Consider the following 22,307-nt stretch of genomic DNA (forward strand, 5'->3'; position numbering starts at 1 on the left):
GAAAACACAGTAATAATTTCCAGTGTTTATTAAAACACTGTTGAAAGATGTGCATTTTCTGACACTGATCCGCTAAATCTCAGTTTCTTGGTATCTTCATCCAAAACTCTTACCTCTAAAGATTTCTATCCTCTTACTTCATTATGCTTAGAAATTTCCAGGCAAAATATTATTCATAGATATTACTGCCCATTGACTAATTTCCTTCAGATTTTTACAAAGCCCCAAATCAATGACTAAATGAAAACATGTTCTAACTTACTGAGTGGAAATAAAGCAGCAGATGTGGCAATTGAAAGCTTCAAGGAACAGAAAGCCGATTCTTCAGGGGAGTGAAACTTGGAATAACTTCAGCTGTGGAAAAGGGCCCCCATTCCCCTAAACTTGGAATATTTTATGAAGAAAATAAAAGCATTCAAATGCCAAAGGAAAAAAAAACACTTAAAGGATGGAAAATGTTGAAAGGAGCCTGCCAGTGGGACCTACACTTTTAAGTATCAATCAAGCAGAGAGCCATATGCAAAGCTTCAAGGATTTCATCAGTAAGGACCATTCCTCTTGGCAAGTTCATAAAAATGGCTATTTCTTTGTAATAGAAATCATTCTATCTCCTTTCTAATCACTAAAGTATGTGCAAGCCTATGCCTATCCCCTGATCACCCAGTTACACAGTGATGGTCTCATCTGTCACATATACCTATGTACATGATAAAATGTTTGCCAGGACTACCTTTCCAACAATACCTCCTCGAGCCTCTGGTGATGCTCCGCCTACTCCCAAAATACAAACTCCTTCAATTCTCCATTAAAAAGAACTTTTTTCTTCACTAGTTAAAAGAGATGAACTTATACATGCCTTGGAAATGTTTGACAGGGAAAATATCAATGACTGAGATTGGAAAAGTAGTAAGATCAAATTCAATTCTCTCACTTTGCAGACGAGAAAATTAAAGCCTGGGGAAGTAAAATGACATCACCAAGGTCACAAGGCTACTATGATCAGGCAGCAATCAATATAACATTTTGAACCTGAGACAGATAGTAGTGAAAAGCAAAAAAGGGCACTGAAATGGGGGATAAGCAGGCGGGCAGGAGTTATTCTATATCCAGGGACTAAGCATATCAGAAGGCTGTAAAGTGAGAAAGTACTGCAACTTTAAGAAACTAAAAAAATGTTTCTGAATATGCTTGCACCACAAACTCAGATAAATAAGATGCTACACACTATCTAAAAATGTGCCAGTGTAGCACATATTCAGCCTTCTGAGTCATGTGATCGCCTCTTCACAAGACTACATATGACTCCCCTGCTTTAAAAAACATTCTGTGTAGTACTGACATAAGGACATACAGATCAACAGAACAGAATGTAGTACAGAAATAAATCCTTTATTCACAGTCAAATGATTTTCAACAAAGGTGTCAAAGCAATTCAGTACGGAAAGTGTCTTTCAACAAGTAGTGCTGAGACAACTGGATGTCAACATACAAAGAGATGAACTTAGACCCTTACCTCACACTATATGCAAGAATTAAATAAAAATGGATTAGAGACATGAATGTAAGAGTAAAATTATAAAACTTTTAGAAGAAAACAGGAAAAAGTCTTCAAGATCTTTGGGTTAGGCAAAGATTTCTTAGATGATGCCAAAAGCACGATCCAAACAGGAAAGAACTGATACATTGCACTTCATCAAAATTCAAAATTTTGTGCTTCAAAAGACACCATTAAGAAAATAAAAAGGTAAGTCATGGACTGGGAAAATATATTTGCAAATCACATATGTGGTAAAGGGCTTATAACCAGAATATACAAAGAACTCCAGAATATACAACTCAACAATAAGACAAACACCCAATTAAAAATGGGCAAATGATTTGAGTAGATGCTTCACCAAAGAAGCTATAGGAATCACTAAGCACATGAGAAGATGCTCAACATCATTAGTCACTGGGGAAATGTAAATCAAAACCACAACAAAATACCACTTCACACCTACTAGGATGGGAATCGACCCTAGATCTCCTGGATCATAGGTTGATGCTCGACCGCTGAGCCACACCGGCCGGGCTATATATCTATAATATTTATAACAATTCTTATCATTAAAAAAAGAAATAGAAGATGAGTGGATAAAAAGCTGTGGGACATATACACCATGGAATACTATGCAGCTGTAAAGAAGAAGAATCTCGTACCCTTTGGGACAGTATGGATGGACCTGGAGAATATTATCCTAAGTGAAATAAGCCAGGCAGAGAAAGACAAACATCACATGATCTCGCTTATAAGTGGAATCTAAAGAACTTAATAAACTCATGAACAGAAAAGATTCAATGACATGGATGCACAGATGAGACTGATGAATGTCAGAGGGATGGAGGAGGGCGGGTGGGTGGAGGGGGAGAGAGTAACCAAAGAATTTATATGCATCTATGCACAACCCAAGGACATGGACAATGGTGGGGAGAGGGACTGGGGAAGGGGAGTGGGACGGGGTGGAACGGGTCATTGGGGAGAAAAAGGGACATCTGTAATATTTTTTTAAAAAATTAATGCTTAATAAAGATTATATAAGCACCTCAAAAAAATAAATAAAAAATATAAATAAATAAATAAATAAATAAATAAATAAATAAATAAATTATATCTTCGGGACAAATTAAAAAAAAAAAGAAATAGATATATTCCTAAGATTTCTAAGTTTTGTGAAAGCAAGACCTTCTTTCCTGTCTCCCTGAAGTACCTTAGGGAAACCTGCCCAACACTGTAAATCATGCAGGAGAACACAGGAAAACAATATTAGTTTCTTGCACAAGGAGGGCACCATATTTATTTTTTAATATAGCTTTTAAGTTTATATATCACTGTTATTACCTACAGAAAAATAATAAGGTGTGCCCTCAAATTAAATTAATATAGATTGCTTTCTCTGATATGAAATTTGCTGCAACAAAGACTCAACAAAGATTCCTAATCTTCATACGATTCTGATGGAGAAAGAAGCAATTACATTCTCTGGATCTCAATCTCCTTGCTTGTAATATATAAGAATTGGCCGAGATGACATTTAAATTCTCTTTCAACACTGACACTATGATTCTTGAATTTATTTGCCAGTGTTCACAAATACCTCCTCTTTCTGCACCATGTGCTATGTGATAAGGGTTAACTAAGTCCCAGATGGAGAGACATGCACATAGTTAAGCAACAAAAATAAATGAGATTTAACCTTGTGAAAGTCAAGTTTCATTTCTCGTATTACATTTACATAAATGCATTTCTCCTGATCATTTTATTATTAAACTCCTTAAAGTCAATAGCTCTGTGTGTGTGTGTGTGTGTGTGTGTGTGTGTGTGTGTGCGCGCGCGTGCATGTGTATGTTTTGAAGGAAGGCAGACAATCTGGAAAAAGATTCTACTATCTTTAAACTGTCTCTTTTCTATCATGAATTTTAAAAATATGACATATAGTCAGACCAACTTCTAAGCCTTAAGCATTTCGAAATGAGTTTGTGATGACAACTATTCTACACCAGTTTCTCAATCACTCCACAACCTTTTGCAACCTGGATTAACCCTATCACTGCAATAAACTGTTCTAAGACTTCCTAGGGACGCAGTTCACATACTCCTCCCCTACTCTCCATTCTTTTTGCCCAGTCAGCAGACTTTAGAGTTCTGGTCTCCACTTATTTCTGAAATACATTCCTCCCTGTGCATGCCAGACCATGGTACTGTGTCCCTTACTGGACTATGTATTCTCATGGCTTCAGGTCCAGTTGTCGAGACAAAGAAATTTGGTATTCACATAGAAGGCCCTGAGGGGTTTTGAGTAGAGAGGTGACATCATAGTTGTAGTTAAGAAAATTAATCCTGTTGCTCAATGAAGGAAAAAACAAAGCAAGCAAACCAGATTGAAGACTGTTGTAGTAGCCTCCCAGGCAACTGGTAATAAGAAGTGAACCAAGGCAGGTATCAAAGAAGAATCAACAAAATCTGACTCCAAAAATCATATCCATCCTTCCAAGGTTAGCTCAACAGCCTGTGTACCCTCTCCACCAACACACCCACAGCTCGTCCTAGTTAGAAACCACCCAGATTTCAGCACCCTTCTCATATGTTAACTGTAATAATGATTGGCAGAATGTGGGGCCATATCCACATTCCTCTTAGAATTCTCCACAGTAGCAAGCACACAGTAAGTACTCAGTAAATATTGGTTAAATGAATAAGACATTTTTCCTGGTCATCATTACTAAAGTCTACTTCAGTTTTCATCTGATTCTATAAACTCAAATGCATATAAGGAATGTGGTGATGTACTGAGAATTATATTGTTTTATGGTATTCTTCAGCTCACAAGTTTTATAACAGTCATAAGTGAAATGTCCAACAATAAGAAAAATTGTTAAATAAGCCATGATCCAAATTAATAAAGGTAAAGGTAATAAAATAGAGTATCACCATTTTGCAACTACCAGTGAAGTAATGGATCTAAGCTGTGGTTTGCTGGAAACAGTTCAAACCACCTTGTGGGAGCCAACTGTGCACATCTGTTCCAACCCCACATTCAGCGACACATTAGTAAGAGTGAAATTGACCGTGACAGGAGTGTTTATACCATAAAAATTGGCAAATGGCCAGTTGTTAAACATTTACCAACATACAGCTGGATGCAGGCAAGGATCGATACCCAACTAAAAACCATTATTTGAAAGGCTGCTGGGGATCTTCATCATAATGGATTAATCAGGCTAATACTACTGAACACACTGATCAGCAAACATCACAAAAACAGCAGCATTAGACATCAGGGACCTCCTAATGGGATGCAGTAGGAAGTGCACAGCATCACTAGGGAGTATTCGTGCCAAAAATAGAATCTGATTCTAATCAAGCCTAGATCTACCTACCAGTTTATAGGAAATACAGGAGATGGAAGAACAGACAACCAGCCAAATACAGAATGTGGAAATGTCGACAGGGTGGATAATATTCCTATGAATAAATGAATGAATATTAAAAGAGGGTAGACTGAAGGAGGACCCTATCTATTAAAAGAGACTTAACAGATGCCAAAACAAACACAATGTGCATGTGACACTTGTTTGGATCCCCATTTGAACAAGCCACTATGAAAAGACATACTTGAGACAATTCAGGGATCTGAACTCTGGCTAGATATTACATGATATTAAGGGATTTTTGTTATTTTTGTACATATAATAAAGGTTTAGTAGTTAAGTTTGTTAAAAGGCCTTATCCATTAGAGACACATATAAAGTATGTATGCATGAAATAATAATATCTGGAATTTGCTTCAAAATTATCTGGGGATGGGGTTTCTCTTTTACATATATTTGAAATTTTCCATAATACAGTTTTTAACAGAGTAGCCAGAATACAGAACACATATAAGAGAACTACAAAATTATTAGTACTGACATAGACATTATCTCCAAGAAATAACGTATGATGAAAAAGCAATGGGGGGAGGGGGCTGGCTGCTGTGGCTCAGTCGGCTGGAGCATCATCCCTGTACCAAAGGGTAATGGGTTCGATTCCCAGTCAGGGCACATAGCAAGGTTGTGGGTTTGATCCCCCGTTGGGGTGTGTGCAGGAGTCAACCTACTGATGTTTCTCTTTCACATAAATGTTTCTCTCCCCCCCTTCCTCAGTCTCTAAAATCAATAGAAACATTCTTTGGTGAGGATTAAAAAAACTGGGGGAGACATGTACAGTGTGATTCCAATTATTTTAAAGATAAAAAACATGAAATTGATGTCACAGGTACACATATACATTCATAAATGCACCAGAAAATGTCTGAGGAATACATTCTCTGGGGAGGACATGGCTTGGTAAGGATAAGCTTAAGGATAGTCCTATAATGTTTGATTTTACACACAAGAAAGTATTTATCTTTTACTCAAATGAGTTTTATAAGCATTTAAAAAATAAAGGTTATAGTAACATTTCCCACTACAATCTCCAGAGATTCAAGTCCTGTTCCTCCCCACACACCCTTGTAAAAGACTCAGCCAGCCAGGGACAGCTGTAAAACCAGAGAGTGGATATAAAAGAGCATGCACCCTGCCCAAGAGCAGGATTGGCTGCACCCTCACCTTGGCAAGCCTTTGCAAACTTCTCCAGGCTTTTGACTTTTAGAGGTACAAATCACAGCACTGCGCTGTCCAGAAACTTTCACATAATTTACTGGGGGAGGGGGATCTATAAATAAACAGGAAAATGCAAAAAGAAGCCAAGGACAGACAGCACACTGCAACTACACCCTCCAAAGGCTGAGACTGGCATATATCTTATGAGCACAATAGATACTGGCACAGACAAGCCTGCAAATACCTGGACTGTACTTTTACCTCTAAAAATGTTCACCTAGCCCAACAGCCCAACTAAACTTTTAGGCTTCAAGTCTCATGACAAAGTAACACTATACTGCAGCCAACACTTTTTATTTATCAAATGCTGAGAAGTTCAAGGGAAACCTGATGCTCTGTCACTATGAATTCTGAGTGTTACTTCTAACAGTAGTAACCACAAACAAGATCAGGCCTGAAAGCAAGGACTCAGGTCTAGAAAGCGAGAAGGCATCGCTTGGCCCTTCAAAGACAAATGACTGCAGAGGCAGCCGAAATGGATAACTGGACTTCATCAAAATTAAAAACATTTGCACTTCAGAGAACACCATCAAAAAGGTTGAAAAGACAACCCACAAAATGAAGAGAAAATATTTTTAAAGCTTATGTCTGAAAAGGGACTTGTATCCAGAATGTATAAAGAACCCTTTATTCAACAATAAAAAGGCAAATAACCCAATTTAAGAATGGGCAAAGGTGTTGTTTTAATCTTCACCTGAGGATATTTTTTCCATTGCTTTTCAGAGAGAGTGGAAGGGAGAGAGACAGAGACAGAGAGCGAGACAGAGAGAGACAGAGGGAGGGAAGGAGGGAGGGAGGGAAGGAGGGAAGGAGGGAGGGAACATTGATGTGAGACACATCGACTGGTTGCCTCCTGCACACCCCCCGACTGGGGCCAGGGATTGAGCCTGCAACTGAGGCATGCGCCCTTGGCTCAAATCAAACCTGGGACCCTTCAGTCCATGGGCTGACGCTAACCACTGAAGCAAACTAGCCAGGGCTGGGCAAAGATTTTGAACAGACACTTCTCCAAAGATGACATAAACATGGCCAGTAAGCACATGAAAAGATGTTCAACATCAGTAGTCATTAGAAACTGCAAATCAAAATCATGATAAGATACCACTTTATACCTACTAAAATGGTGAAAATAAAAGGGAAGGCAGTTAACAAGTGTTTCAAGGATATGAAAAAAACAGCAATCCTCATATATTGCTGGTGAGATGGCAAATTGGTGCAGCTACTTTAGAAAATGGTTCAGTAGTTCTTCAAAATGTCCAGCATAGTGTAACCTACCATATGACCCAGAAATTTCACCCCATATATATATACCCAAGAAAAAGGAAAACATGTTTACACAAAAACTTGTCCATGCATGAATGTTTATAGCAGCATTATTCATAATAGTCAAAAAGTGGAAGAAACCCAAATATCCATCAACTGATGAATGGATAGATGAAATGTGCCATATCCATACAATGGAATATTATCCACCCATAAAAGAAATTAAGTGCTGACACATGTTACATGGATAAACCTTGCAAACATTACAGTAAGTAAAAGAAGCCAGTTACAAAAGACCATATATTGCATGATTCCATTAATATGGAATGTACAGAATAGGCAAATTCATAGAAAAAAAGTAGGTTAGTGGTTGCCAATGCTAGGGGTCAGGGGAGGAAAGGGAAATGAGAATGATAGCTAATGGGTATGGGGTCTTTAGGGGAATGACGAAAATGTTCTGAAATTGGATAATGTTATGCATATACTACAGATATACTAAAAGCCACAGAGCTGTATGCTTTAACAGGGTGAATTTTATAGTATGTGGATTATACCCTTGTCTGGCTGTGTACTGCAGACCCAAAAGTTTGGGGGTGGCGCAGGAATCTCAGGATCCTACTAGATTTTTTAATCCTACTAGACTTTAAAAGGGAACAAGTAGCTCTCACAGGAATGATAACATATGGAAAATCGATAAGGTCAAAGCCACTGGTGTGGCCAAATTCATCTTTTAGAGAACATGAAAGATAAATTAGGTCTTGAGAACATCTCTTATCCCAAGGTGTTTACCTATTTCTCAGGTTGCAGAAAGAAATATTCATTTGTAGAAAACCCAGGACAGACTCCTCTCAGCTCGCCACTCAATAAACCACCCCCTTTCCAAGTTAAGGCAGAACCCTATAACAACACTTTGCCCATCTGTACATCTCACAGTGGAGGCTTTGGGAAGTCCCCCAAAACTATTCCTCAGTCTTGGAGGGACATTGAAGAGGAATCCAAAGAACATATCAGAGCCTTAAAGAATGCTCTGGAATGCTTCTATCATTTCAGTTGCATTCTAGGAGGTGGCAGCAGATTGGTCATAAAGATACCCTGGGTGAAGAACAGTAGGTAAGTTGGAGACAGGTCAACTCAGCCAGGAAGAACACCTCTGGTACTCTCAGGTGCCATCTATACGTGAAAAGTGAAGTTTTTTGTAATAGGTAATAACTACACAAGACAAAATTTAAAAGATACAAATGGTGTTCAATGAAAAGTAAGTTTCTCTCTCACTCCTGTCCCCAGTCATCTTATTCTTTTCCCCATAGGTAACCGCTGGTACTAGTTTCTTAACTGTCCTTCCAGAAACTATCTATACATTCAAGAGCATACATATTCTGCAGCATGCCTTCTTCACTTAATTTATCTCAGATAACTCTCCACCTAGTATACATACCTTATTCTTTTTATGGCTTCATAAGATTCCATGATGTGGATGTACCATAATTTCTTAACCAAGGAATGATTTTTTATTATCAATATGTCTAAAGCAGAGACAAGATATTAGCTACCCATGAGCAGATACTTCCCATGGATGTGTTTTGTTCAACCATCACAATGACTTTATTATGTGGATCTCAATATATTTGGCCATATGGGATGTGGTAGAGCTGTCCGCTCTCCTCTTTTATAGTAAGAGGGGTATCACTGGGAAATGGCTACCCTGCCAGGGACTTCACTTCCCAGCTTCCTGGCAGCTGGCTACATCCATGGGACTAAGTGTCCCCAGTTAGATTTGAGTAGAAGTGATGAGGGTTCCTGGTGTAAAGCTTTAAAAGGATGACAATGTCTCCTCCACACAGGGTCTGCCTCTTCTGCCAGATGGATGCTCAATGACTGGAACAGGGCTGTTGTGGCAGAGAGAGCACTGAGGGGGTTGACAGTTATGGAAACCTCAGGCTACAAACCTTAGACAAGGCTTTGGAAGGTGAGGGTCAGTGTCAAGAGTGGATAGAGGGGAGTTCCTAGGCCACACAGTGGAACAGAAAAAACCTTTTAAGGAAAAAAAATACCATATGAAAACAACTGCTTCAGTAAGGAAAAGTAGGTTAAAGTCTTAAAAGCATTGCCCTCTCAGTGTGATCTTTCTCACAGGAATTTCAGTAATAAAATGTTTCCTAGCTATTAGAGCTATAAAATCTAAGCATCACTGAGCAAGTCCCAGGTTTGACTGCCTCTGGATTTTGTACACTTGCATCATTGACTTAGACTATCTTTCACATTTTTGTTTTCTCTCAAACACAGCAGCTGTGTGAGACTGACAGAGGATGGCTGCAGGACTTGGATCCACTATTACAAAGCTGATCTCCCTTTCCCACACAGTGATCACATTATATCCACTTCTCCCTAAGAAAACACATGCTTTAGGTGTAATGCCAGCACCTACCTATATAGAAGCCTGGCATAGTCTAGACTCTGGTAAATCATTATGTTCACACTCTCTTTACAGATATCAAAGTTCAAGCCAATTGTCCCCCACTGCCAAAGTTGACCTTGTTCATTTTTACACATTTACATTCTAAATCAGCTCTTTGTTAATCTTCGCCATAGCATGTTATCAATCTTCATAAATTTGAGGTTATTAATGCCACCCATTTCTATTTCCTTAAATCCTATCTGAACCCTACACCAACTCTGTGGGCTTGCCTCCCTTTAATCTCAGCAGTCTTTTATCCTATTTCCTTCTCCCTCTATATAATCATCATCAGTCCATGTAACCACCATCTCACCTTTTTTTTCTCTTCATTTCCCTCTTTCATTCTTGCTTCTTGATGTCTTCCCTCCATCCTATCTCTTCTGCACACTATCGCTCCACTTTAGGCCAATCTGACTCAATAACTGAGCCTCACTCACTGTTTTTCACAATCCTGTGATTCTCATTTTTCAAAACATTAGCTCCATTTTATCTCTCCCTTTCAACTCAGCCCCACATCTTATTTCATTGTACATTCTCTATCCCTCTTTCCTTTACCTTTCCTACTCTCCTGTTACAAACAGGGTGGCCCCAGTAGAGTCTGCCTTAAGTGATAAAAAGTTGGCAGAAGATGGGGTACTGGGGGCTGGAAGGACATGGACCCAGTGAAGTAGCAAGTTAGCTTAGCCTCCCCATGGCCACCCTCACATTCCCAAGTGGTTCAAAAAAGACAGGTCCAGAACCTCATCGGAAAAGTGAAGAGGAGAAAAGTGGTCCCTGTGGTTTGACAAAATGATGCAGCAACAGAAGCTGAGTGAGCCTTCCGAGCAGTCAATTCACAAAAAGAATATTAACAGCCAATAATGATATGAAAAGATGTTCGGTCTCACTAGGAATCAAGGAAATGAAAATGTTTGCCTATCAGATTGGCAACAATAGAAAAGATGAACATTAACCAGTGTTGGCAACGGTGTGAGGAAACACTCAGACAATGTTAGCAGTGGGGTAAGTTGATAGGTCCAAGGTTTCTATCGCACAGTTTAACAACATATATTTATACTTGAAACATCTATGGCCTTTGTCACAGCAACTCCAGCTTGTAGGATTCAGCCCAAGAAAAGAAGTACATGAGGAAACAAAGATACGGATACAAATCCCTTAAGAACCTCGGCCTTGTTTATGACAGGAGGGCAAAGTGAGGCTGGTGGGAGAGTCTGCGAAAGAGAAGCTCATTACCGGGAAGGGGGAAGGAGGGGGGAAGAGAGAAGAGAGAGAAGCAGAGAGGGAAGGGGAGGGGAGGGGGAGGGGGAGGAAAGACCAGAAACAGGAACGGGCACAGAGAAGGATGAAAGGGAGGGGGAGAGGCAAGGGGCTCGGTGAGCATAAGAGGAAAGTGTGGGGAAGAGACAAGGAGGAGAGGGCGACAAGGCTAGAGAAAACTCGCCATTGACAGGCCACCAATTCTGGTACATCCATATTACATGGCACTGAAATAAATGATGCAGCTCTCTATTATGAAACAGAAAGATAGTTCATTGTGATGCTCAGGATACAGGAAAGCAAGCATAGTGTGACCCAGCTGATCAAAAGTGACGCGTCAAGACAAGCGCAGCTAAGGGGTTGCTGCATGGACATCACGGCTCTCACTGGGTGCACTATTCCGACAGGTTTATACTCTACTTCATGCTTTTCAGTAAGTAATTTCTAAAATGCAATCAACTAAAATTCTCCGTAAGTTAGACCCTTTGTACTTTCTTCTGAGAATTAACCACATGGAAACAAATTAAGCAGATGCAGCGGTATCACCTGCTTTTCATGCTGCTCTTCGTGTGATCAATTTAAACTGCTCATTAAAATGTTATTTGTGTAAACCTGCACTGAAAAGACAATGGAAGTAGGCCATGAATGTAGATGTCACCTGTCTAGCTGTTCTTCGGCATTTATCAAAGCAAAATGCTTTTTTTCTTGAAGTCATGTCAACACTGGAGATGTAAAAAGAGGCTGTCTTAATTCAGGTTCTCCCAAAAGCAGCCCCTAAAACAGGGACTTAAGAACAGGTATTTTATTTGGGTGTGGAGAAAGTGAGATACGGCAGGAGGGCAGAAGCCAAGAAAAGGTGTGTTAAGGAATGGAGTACTACAGCACGCAACTAGAGGACAAATCACAGAACTGTCACGCTGGGGTTCAAGAAAGTCAGAGGGCTTTATTCTCAGCCTCCCTTCCCTCATCAGTCTGCTGTGGCTTTGGGCCAAACATATTGCTATTTGGACTATATATTTATTATCTCACCTAAACCTTCTAATTTTGTGGAATATTGGCCCTATTTTACAGATTAGGAATTGAGATGCAGAAAGATTAAAACCACTTGATGAAAATCACATAGTTAATAAGCAGCTGAGCAAGACTGAGACCAGTCTTATCTCTGCCTCTCTAGGATGCAATGTTATAAAAGCCATAGCACAACCATTCTCTAAACAGCTGGCACTCTTTGTGGGGTTACATAGCCTGAGAGATGATTGTGTGTTTCCAGCCTCTTTCCTTGCAAGGAAAACATATTGAGACAGCTGCCCAGATTGTTTTAATCTTCTTGCATTCACAGAAAAATCTTCTAGGTCATAATCCAGCAGCCATGTAAAAATTTTATAGCATCATCATCCACGGCTACTCCCACCCCAGATACCAGTTACTGTGAAATTATGCCAAAATTTGGATCAAAGTATGGGGGGAAATTCAAGGAAAATTTTTATCTGATGAACTCATGGCAGAGAATCAAATTTCAGAGAGAGCTCCAGATTCTAGCATATTAAAAAACATTCTATAACTTTATTGTGAAGAGAGTACTTTATTAGAACAAATAAAACATGCTCAGCTCTGCTGGGACACAAAGGTCATGCTAATGTGTGAGCCAAGGAGTCTTTTCTTGCTTTAGTAAAAGAGATAATAATCTGCAAATCACTAGCATCTGAGGTTGGCTTGATTTAAAATGCACATAGATATAAAAAAGGTCCAGGAAATCATTGTATTTATAGTTTGCCTACATTAGTCAGTGGAAAGGCCCTTGCTGCTTCCAAAATAACACTTGGGATGGCTCTGTATCCTAGTACCTGCACTGAAGCAAGGCATGGTTCTCACCTGCTATTCCACAGGTCCCCTAGTCTTCCACTTCACAGGGAGCCAGGAGAGCAGGCAGGCCCCTCTGACACCACCCACCCTCCAGCCCAGCCCTACAGCAGCCGGCTCAATAAAATCCCAGTCCCAGGAGTACCAGAGCAGCCCGCCCGAAGGAGCCCTAGCTCTAGACCCCACCACCTACCATACCACCTAATCATCAATCAGACTTAGAAAGCAGAGTCCCCTTAGCATTGAGTCCAACAGGATACAGGATCTTCACCAAGGAGATAAAATGCAGAAGATTCTGGCCAGGGACTGCTTACCCAGATCTTTCACAGAAGAACTGTATAAGTGTGCGAGGAAATGACAAACAGCAATCTTGTGTACAAATTATCAGGATGCAGATAACAAGACCCCAGCCATGCACTCAGTGGGCTGTCTGAGTGAAACGTTTTTATCTTCTTGGTACAGAATTTCGTAATTCTTGATCCAGAGCAAGTGTGGGCAAGGCTCCAGACACATGTGATATCTATCTGCCTAGAACTGCTTTCCTTCCCAAGACTCTCAGAGCTACATGTAGACTTTCCTGGAATGGGAAACAGCCAGGTCTGCTCATTCTCTGGGCTCACAAAGGCCTCTGTGGCAGACACCCATCCACTGACTCCAATGGGAAAGGGGTATAGAGGGGCACTTCACCTGGCACATTGGGCTGGAAGACTTTATTCAGATCCAAGGAGGAGGCTCTGGAATGGGTTTTCTGTGGCCGCGGTGGCGGGGTGGGAGGGTCCTCGCCCCTTTTCATAGCCTCTTCTATGGAGGTGCTAGAGTAAGATCTGCAGCAAAATAAGGGAAAATCATAAAGGAGGCAGCAAAGTTTTATTCTCTGAAGTTGGGTTGAAATGGAAAATACCCACAAAAGTCAAAGTGACTGCAAAGGACTGACAAGCTCCCAAAGCAACCATGAATTCTACCGTCCCCTGGATGCCCCTATCTACTATAATGCCCAAACCCCAATCATGAATCAGAATTGTTTTTAACCACTTTGCTCCTATTATACCTTAGACCTAAATCTACTGAAAAGAAAAGCTTTCTGTAAATTAAAATCTGTTTCTACTAGAATTATTAGTGAGAATAGAATGGAAACCCTTCCACTTAGGTACTTCCATAATTTAGCAGAAGGGCTTTGTGGTCTTAACTGATCGCAGAACTTTTCTCCTGTTTACATGCAAATGTGATGACAGGCACATATTGGATTGGGACAGATAAGCTGAGAGTAAGAATCAAATGTTCAAGGGAATATGCCACAAATGAAATTCAGGAAAGGGAAACACACATCAATCAGGTTGAGGGGTTTAGTTTGTCTTACCATGAAAAACACAGGTTTGGGGAAACTTTCAAAGCAAAAGCCTCCTCTTCACTCCCTCCCTGAGTCTGTGTCAAGGCAGTAGCTACCTAGGCAACTTCTGAGATTGTAATGCCAATAATGACATTTAAAGAAAAATGAACTAAATAATTTGCCAAAGGTTACACAGCTAGAAAGTTGCATAGGTTCGATTCAAACTCTAGTCCCTGCCTGTTTCCAAATTCCATTTCAAAAATGTTCTGATACTGCCTATGAGCCAAGGAAGAAATCTTTTGGTGGTAGCAGCTAGACTATTCATTAGAGGCTACTTATTTTCTAAATTAATTTTACATTAATCTATTGCTTAGGAATAGGTCTGTGGATGAGTTCCCAATATGATTTTCTAAAAAGTGGACCTGTACGTCTGTTCTGTTCAGCTTCTCAGCCAACTCTGTGTCAAGAAAGAAAATAACTGTTGAGTCAGAGATACATCCTAGAGACAAATTAACCTCAGAAAACTCTTCTTAGAATGCAGGTTTCTTGGTGGTAGTGGGGTGTTCTTGTCATAAAATGTTTCAATCTTTAATAAAGCCACCATAATGGCATGTGGCATGCTCTGGGGTGGTGCCTGTAACACAACTGGCAAGACAGGCAAGGCAAAAGCATGCAGAAACTAACAGGAAGAATGCTCTAAAACTTTCAACCAGAATAAAAGGGAATTGATCTGAAAGGATGACAACATTTTCAAATGGGAACTCCTGATTTTAAAAGGAAATTAGAGACCCTAGCTAGAAATTAAAAGAACTTTCTATGCCAAATATAGCTTTAGTGACATTTATCATTCAAGAATGATAAGCACTCTACCCTATGTCACTTATCTCATTCCATTTTATTTCTCTATATAACCTGTGTATTTATATTTTGTTATGGAAAGCTAACTGAATATCAAATATGTGATACTGAAAAACTGTGGCTGCAGCCAATTAAAATATATATGTGCAGGGAATCAGCAAAATAATGAATGTAGTAGTGTTAGAATGGTGATTTTCCCTCTTTCCCTTATATTTCTACAGTTTTATTATTCTGAAAAGGAGGAAAAAGATGATTTGATCCAGTTGGAAGTAGTGAAATAAAAATATCCATCCCCCCAAAAAACAAAAAAATGCCACAAACTTTTGTGATTCAGTGTAAAACAATGTAGCTTTAACAACGAACCAGAGAGTTGTGCTATTGTTTAAAAAGAGAAAAGAAATGATGTAAGGGTCTGTTGTAAATGACCAAGGGAAAAAACAAACAAAGAAACAAAAGAAAAACCACAAATTAGACCAAGAGACTAATTCCTAAAAGAATCATATATAAAATCTAGCCAGTGAGATTAATCATAGAATATGTGACTATGAGATTTCCTAATTTCACTCGCTTTGGGAGAGAGAGGAAGTCAGAAGTGAAAGCTGTGAGGTTCAATTTATGGTTAACATAGAACACATAAGCAGATTTCTGCAACTGGAAGGTTTTTCCTATTATAAGGGCAGATAAATGTTACTATTCCTACATCCTAAAGACTACAGGCTAATTTGTAAAATATCCATTCATCCTTTTAAAAAAGGATGAGTAAATGTGGTAACCATAGAGAGAAATAATGACTATGCCTTTTCTCCTACCAAAATGAATTAGTGTAACTACTGTTTTTAAAAATATGAATATATGCCCAGCCGGGCGTGGCTCAGCGGTTGAGCGTCAACCTAGGATCCAGGCGATCCGGGTTCGATTCCCGGTCAGGGCACATGCCCGGGTTGCGGGCTGCAGCCGATCAATGACTCTCTCATCATTGATGTTTCTATCTCTCTCTCTCTCCCTCTCTCTGAAATCAATAAAGATATATTTTTAAAAAAAATAAATAAAAATATGAATATAGATATCTGTACCTTCTATAAACAAGGAAACAAAACCCCAATTTGGAAAATCCAGACATAAAAGATACACTAAGGGGTACCTCTGATTTACAACAAGATTTTCTTAAGTGTCAATATTTCAAACTATGATCAGATTGAAATTCACTTTTTCAGGAATGCATCTAGCAGCCAAATGAGGAAAAAAATCACTAAGGGCCGAAGGAAAACGTGGAAAAGACACATGTAATGTCCTATCTTACACTGCAGTCTACTGGTGAAGAGGGTCCCAGTACCATCCTCCCTCTCTGATGTTCTATTGATTCTGTTAGTGTTACTGTGTCTGTCCTCGCTCCTCCCACCTGATGTCTGATGTCAGCCACAGCTCTGCCTCGTGGGCTCTCCCTCTTTTGCTAGCCTCTAGTGACTGGAAAACTGTGAAGCCGAAAAGAGGCTCTAAGAGAGGATGAAACAGACCATAAGTACTTCTTACCTGAAGCTTTGCACTTCACTGGAGTCACCATAAGCATTTCTTTCCCTACTCTAGATTTGACCCCAGACTTCTTACTTTTTGGTGTTCACTTTGTCATGGTAGTAAATTTCAGTGTTAGTTACCTTCAAACTATATTTCCTTCTTTCCAAGGCTGCTTCCCCCTATTCATTATCATCCTGCAACAACTGGGGCATATCACACAAGCCACTTCATGTCAGGTGACCAGAGCGCAGCAGCCACCATCTTCCAGCACTAATAACACAGAAACGAAGAGTCTTCCAGTAGCGCTGCATGCTCCAGTCAGTCCCCTCATGACAGTGTACTCACCCACAGTCTAAGCTTCACATCAAAAGGCAAAGGAGATTGTGGGTTCGGCTTTGGGTTGGGGTTTTTATTTCTAGTCTGGGACAGGCACAAAGGGCATTAAAGCAGAAATTAAACAAACACTACCTGGATCTTGGTCTTGCTTTGAGACTGTTGGAATCCTTAGGAGTAGCTGAAACAAAGATTAATTTTTGTTTGCTTGGGTTTCATTTCCGCAGTGAAACAGGTTTATTTACAACACCGGGGCTAGTACAGAACACATTAACAGGTCAACGTGAGGTACAGGTGTCCACGTGGAGAACCTGACCTCTTCCACAGTTTCATGACTTCGGAAATTTATTTCTAAAGCTAAAGGCACAACTGAAGGGAAGAAAAACCAGCATATTTTCCTTTCATCAGAATACTAAGAAGCCCTTCTCAACTCAAAATTGATTACCAAAGAAATTGCAGTCTAAAAAGCCAACCTTCTCAAAGGGTTGTCTATTTACATAACGATGGGTCCAGACTTGAGGATCTCTTGGTCTATCATGACAGCCTAGTGACAGATTTTGAACCAGTCTCCCCTGAAAGCTAGGAAGAAATCTATCGGGCTATATATGTTAAGGTTTTCTTAAAATACACTACCAGAGCGGCATGGCCAGAAGAAATCAAAGTTCCTATAAGTACGTTGCAATGCACTATGCAGCTTTTCCTAAAAGAAAATATTCTTGTGTCCCATGTCTCTATGACCAAATTGTACAGAGAATATTATGGCATGAAATCATTAAAATATTTTGTCAACCATACAACTTTTCCTTATCAAATTTCAATCATAAACCAACTTGCTCACTACCAACACCCATAAAGCCTACTTTCCCATCCCAGCTCGTTGGGAGTAATTAGAAACATTTACAAAAACATTAATATTCTTTTGATGTTTTCAATCAAAGACAACTTTAGAAACCACTAGCTATGCTGACATTCTGCAAACATTACAAATTTTTCATCATAAAATGTCATAAAAGTCATAGAAAAAGTGCTACTAACTAGGAACAAGGAAATACAGTTTACATATTGTTTGCACAAATCCTTCCAGAAAGAAAATGTCTCACTGCATCATCCCCTCCTCTTTCACATTGCTCCAAAGATAGAACCCTCCCTGGTACGAAGCAGCCTGGATTTACGAGGACCATTAAAATCCTTGAGTTAGATAAGCAGTGCAGGAAGGGGAGCTGAACTGCTAACAAGACACAAAGCAAACCAGCAATATATGTCCCCTTCCATGGGGTCAGCTGCAGAAGAGATACATTTCTCCCAACCTACGCATTTTGGCTTGTTGTAATGAGAATACAGGAATCCTTCAACTCAAACCACTGAAACGCTGCCAGAGTCCTGGGCAGCCCCAGGAGTCTGAGCTCTGTCTTACCCATTATCGCCAGAAACTAATCCTCCCAGCCCCCAGACATCAAAGGAAAGCAGCCTAAAGGAGCCTCTCCTCCAGCTAAGCTGGCTGCATTGGGGCTGGGTGGACAGTGAGAGCAGACTCACCACAGAGCTGGGGGCCACCCTCTGAGCAGGCTGCCCACAGGCAACTCCAGCTCCTTGGCCTCTTCTCCCTCAGGGCCTACTGCTTTCCATAAATATGTAGGTAGAAGTCTCAGCCATGTGAAAATACTGTTCACCAAACCAGACTGTAGTGACCGTTAATTCCTTTCCAATTGACATTATCTTTGTCTTTTTGCTGGTGTAGTAATGGGTGTGGAAGGCGGGGTAAAGCCTGCTGGTGAGAGATACACAGACAGATAGGGTGAGGGGTATAGACGAGCAGTGGAGACCAGTGCCTGAGCCATGAGGCCTAGGTGCTCCTCCTGGCCGCAACACTCACTAGCTATTAGCTCTATGAACCTTAGTTCCCTCACCTACAGAATGAGGAAAATAAAAATGCAGCCATTCCTCACAGGGAGAGACAAGATGGTGAAGGTGCTTTAACAACTAAGTGTATTTTAGAATTGCAAAATATTACTGTTGTATAGTGCTAATTTTTCAAGCTTAGAAATCTGGTTTCTAAATTTAGTTCCCTCGAGGAAGCAAAGGAAAGGCAGGCGGGAGCAGATAATGAAAGGAGAGAACTGCTCTAGCCCGTAAGGCCACGGGGTGATAGGCGGCAACAAGGGCAGCCGCTAGAACCAGCAACGGCGGCCTGAAGACTACAGCGTGAGGGTGAGCAGGCCTAACCCACTCAGCGCCACCCAGAGGCGTCAAGACAAAGACCACGACTGTGCAGTGCACTCTGCTGAATTAGCTGGAATATAATGTTAACTAAGAAATCTAGACTCTACTAATATATACACTTACAGTAATTAAAAGGGTAAGGGCATATGGAAAAATATGTAAAAGGGATACTCCCATTCCCTGACAATAAAGTCCCACCCCATCTGTAACCTACCACATCGTCACCTTCATCACCATTACTATTACTATCACCACCACCCACTGTGGGCAAAAAGATGCTTCTCCTTCCACCTGCAAAAACATATCCCAGGCAGGTCTTGGTAAGTCTCCACAGGTTTCTGATCAGAAAAGGCTGGAGGTCATTATTATAGTTAAGTCTCCCATCAGCCTCTGAGCCCCTGAAAGTCAGGCTCAGCATTTGGAGCATGTGAATATCCGCAAAAAGGATGAAGGCACGTTGTGTTGAAATCCTGGCAGACGCCAATGGGTGGATCATCACTTCTCCTTTAGCTGGGAAAGGGAAGAAGAATGCTAACTTCCTAGAATACTCCAGGCAGGCCATCTTTCCAAGAAACAGATGTGGGATAAGAATGTAAGCCTGGAATGTAATTCTCCAAAAGACAGCAACTCAATTGAGGTGAACTGTCCACGTGACACAGACAGCCATCCAGAATTAGAAACCACCACCTTGAAACTCCTATGTCTCCCGCTGGGAACCCAATTCCCTCATATCCACTCCAGAAAAGGGCAGCAGTGGGAAAACAAATCAGGAATCACACAGCATGCCCCAGGGAGAATGTGAAACAAATTCAGATGTACTTCACACACTGTGGCACACCTTGAGAGGTTTTATCTGATGACACCACTTCCTGTTCAATGAAGGAATGTTAACAATGATGTCTAAAGCTCACCCCAGAGAACACTTGATGCTCATGGAAAAAACAGGAAGAGCTATTAGCCTCAAAAGCTGTTAGAGAAGCAGCAATTTAACTCACTATATTAAATAGCTTTTGCTAATATCATAACATGAAGTTTACAAAAATTGGGATGTATCCACTTTAGCTCCACAAATTAGGGTTATAAAGAACCTGCTTCAGGCATCTCTCCTACACAAATAGAGCATTTTCCCCATGACAAAGGAATCCAAATCAGTTTCAAAAGCCAAAACTAGGTTTGAGAATTCCTACCACTTTTAGAGTCATGGATGATCTCAATTTTCTACTTCTTAACATGGTCTTCTAGAGGTAGCTGCTACAAAATAGGCAACACATCAGAATCACTTGGGGGGCTGCCTAAAATTCAGATTCTTAGGCCTCATATCTGAAATCAAACACAGATTTTCATTCATATGCTCTCTCGTGCAATCGTGTGTGTGTCTCTCTCGTCTCTCTCCTCCTCCTCCTCCTCCTCTCACCTTCCCTCTTTCTCCTTCCTTCCCCACCTCTCCCTCTATTCCTCCTTAAACCTTGAATGAACTTCGCACTTGGGAAGTAATGTACTATAGCATAAGCCTCAATGTTATATTGACCCCTTTGTTCCAACTTTAAACAAATAAGCCTGGGATGACAGTTAGCTAACCAAAACAAACATGATTTACTTATTAAATATTAAGAGATAAAAAAGAAAGCAGGAATTTCTTTCATGTCCTCATAACCAGAGTTCCAAATAGTAACACCTTCCCTAGCTAGTTTGTTCTTAACTAGGTTCATCTTGGTTCAATGATAGGTCCATCAAGAGAGCTGAGGAAACAGGCCCGGCCATCTCCATGGTTCACAGATACAGTTCCAACTCTTCAAGAACCAGGGCAAACACAACTTTTATTTTTCTCCTTGGAATCCACTCCATGTATAAGAACATTTACTTGCCTTCCTGGTGGTAAAGTATAATAAAAATATTTGAGATTTTTGCTTTGGAAATGAGATATTTCAACTGCAGGCCTCCAATTGATTTACCCCATCAACTCCTTATTCTACACAGATATCAAAATAGCTTGTTGAAATCCTCTCAACTCCAAGCTTTCTCAATTTACACTTAGTAACAATGAGACTAAATTCAAACTGAGTAAAGGTTCCAGTAAAACCTAAATTCAGAACTTAAGAAGAAATCACCCTCTTCTCATACCTGAAAAGGGGGAAGGGGTTAAAAAAAAAAAAAAAAAAAAAAAAAAGCAAAAAGGTTTCCTTGTAATAAAACACGAGACAAATATTTTGAGAGAAATATACATTCTATCACAGATGTGCCACTCTTCTACTTACTAAAACGACTGGGGGTTTTTAATCAGAAATAATTACATAAATATATTAAAGTGGTTTTCTCCTACCTGGATCCTCAGGCGTGTCCTTTGGTAAGGCTTCATCTGTAGTACTTTTCAAAGCTAGTGATGTTTTGTTTTTAAAGAACAGAGAGAGAAAGAAGAAGAAAAGAAAGAAAAAAATTATGTTTTATTTCTCTGACACATTACATTAAAACAAAGAATCTCTAATCATCACTTATGAAAATGGTGTTACAAACTTCTATAACTGCTATAGCACTTACTAAAACAATAAAGAACTTTTAAAGTATGGAAATAGGTTCTCCCAAGAGAACAAAGCAATTATTTTCAACTTTCCGGAGAGAGCGCCTCTAGTGGCTAAGAGAAGTATTACCAGGAAATATTAGCAATTTCCCCTTTCATTCCTGACATCCGGACCAGTGACATCAGAATCGCTCTTGGAGTAAAGCCCAGGCTTCAGTATTTTAGAATTCACTTGGTTATTCCAATGTGCAGCCAAGGCTAAGCCCTACTAATTAATAAAGAGGGTAATCAGAGTACATGCTGCTGTAGACAATGTCCAGTTCTGCCTGCCTCTCCCAAACATGCGACTATTGTTTCCTAAGAGAAAACTTATTTTTCATGTTTAACTCCCATACAAAGCTGCATCAATGGCAGGTCTCAACAATAGAACCTGATATAGCTTCAATGATTTTTAGTCTCTTCAGATAAGCCTCTCATTCATGGGTAGTAAATCAATATCAAATAATAGAAGGAAGACTGGCTTG

At 40.1% G+C, this 22,307-nt stretch overlaps 1 protein-coding gene across 2 annotated transcripts in view; it reads right to left on the reverse strand.

Annotated features, from left to right (window-relative positions):
- Window positions 1-22,307, reverse strand: part of REPS2 (RALBP1 associated Eps domain containing 2) — a 173,465-nt gene that overhangs the window by 47,878 nt on the left and 103,280 nt on the right. The window contains exons 11-13 of one of the 2 annotated variants that reach the window (XM_016211178.2): window positions 21,589-21,642; window positions 17,184-17,229; window positions 13,706-13,842 (exon numbers count right to left, since the gene is read on the reverse strand). In XM_016211178.2, coding sequence (XP_016066664.2) covers window positions 13,706-13,842; window positions 17,184-17,229; window positions 21,589-21,642 — 237 coding nt within the window. The remainder of the gene's footprint in view (window positions 1-13,705; window positions 13,843-17,183; window positions 17,230-21,588; window positions 21,643-22,307) is intronic. The other variant, XM_087813660.1, reaches the window with a different exon arrangement.

The sequence above is a fragment of the Miniopterus natalensis genome, chromosome X (genome assembly GCF_054644295.1).
Source record: "Miniopterus natalensis isolate mMinNat1 chromosome X, mMinNat1.hap1, whole genome shotgun sequence".
Lineage (NCBI taxonomy): Eukaryota > Metazoa > Chordata > Mammalia > Chiroptera > Miniopteridae > Miniopterus > Miniopterus natalensis.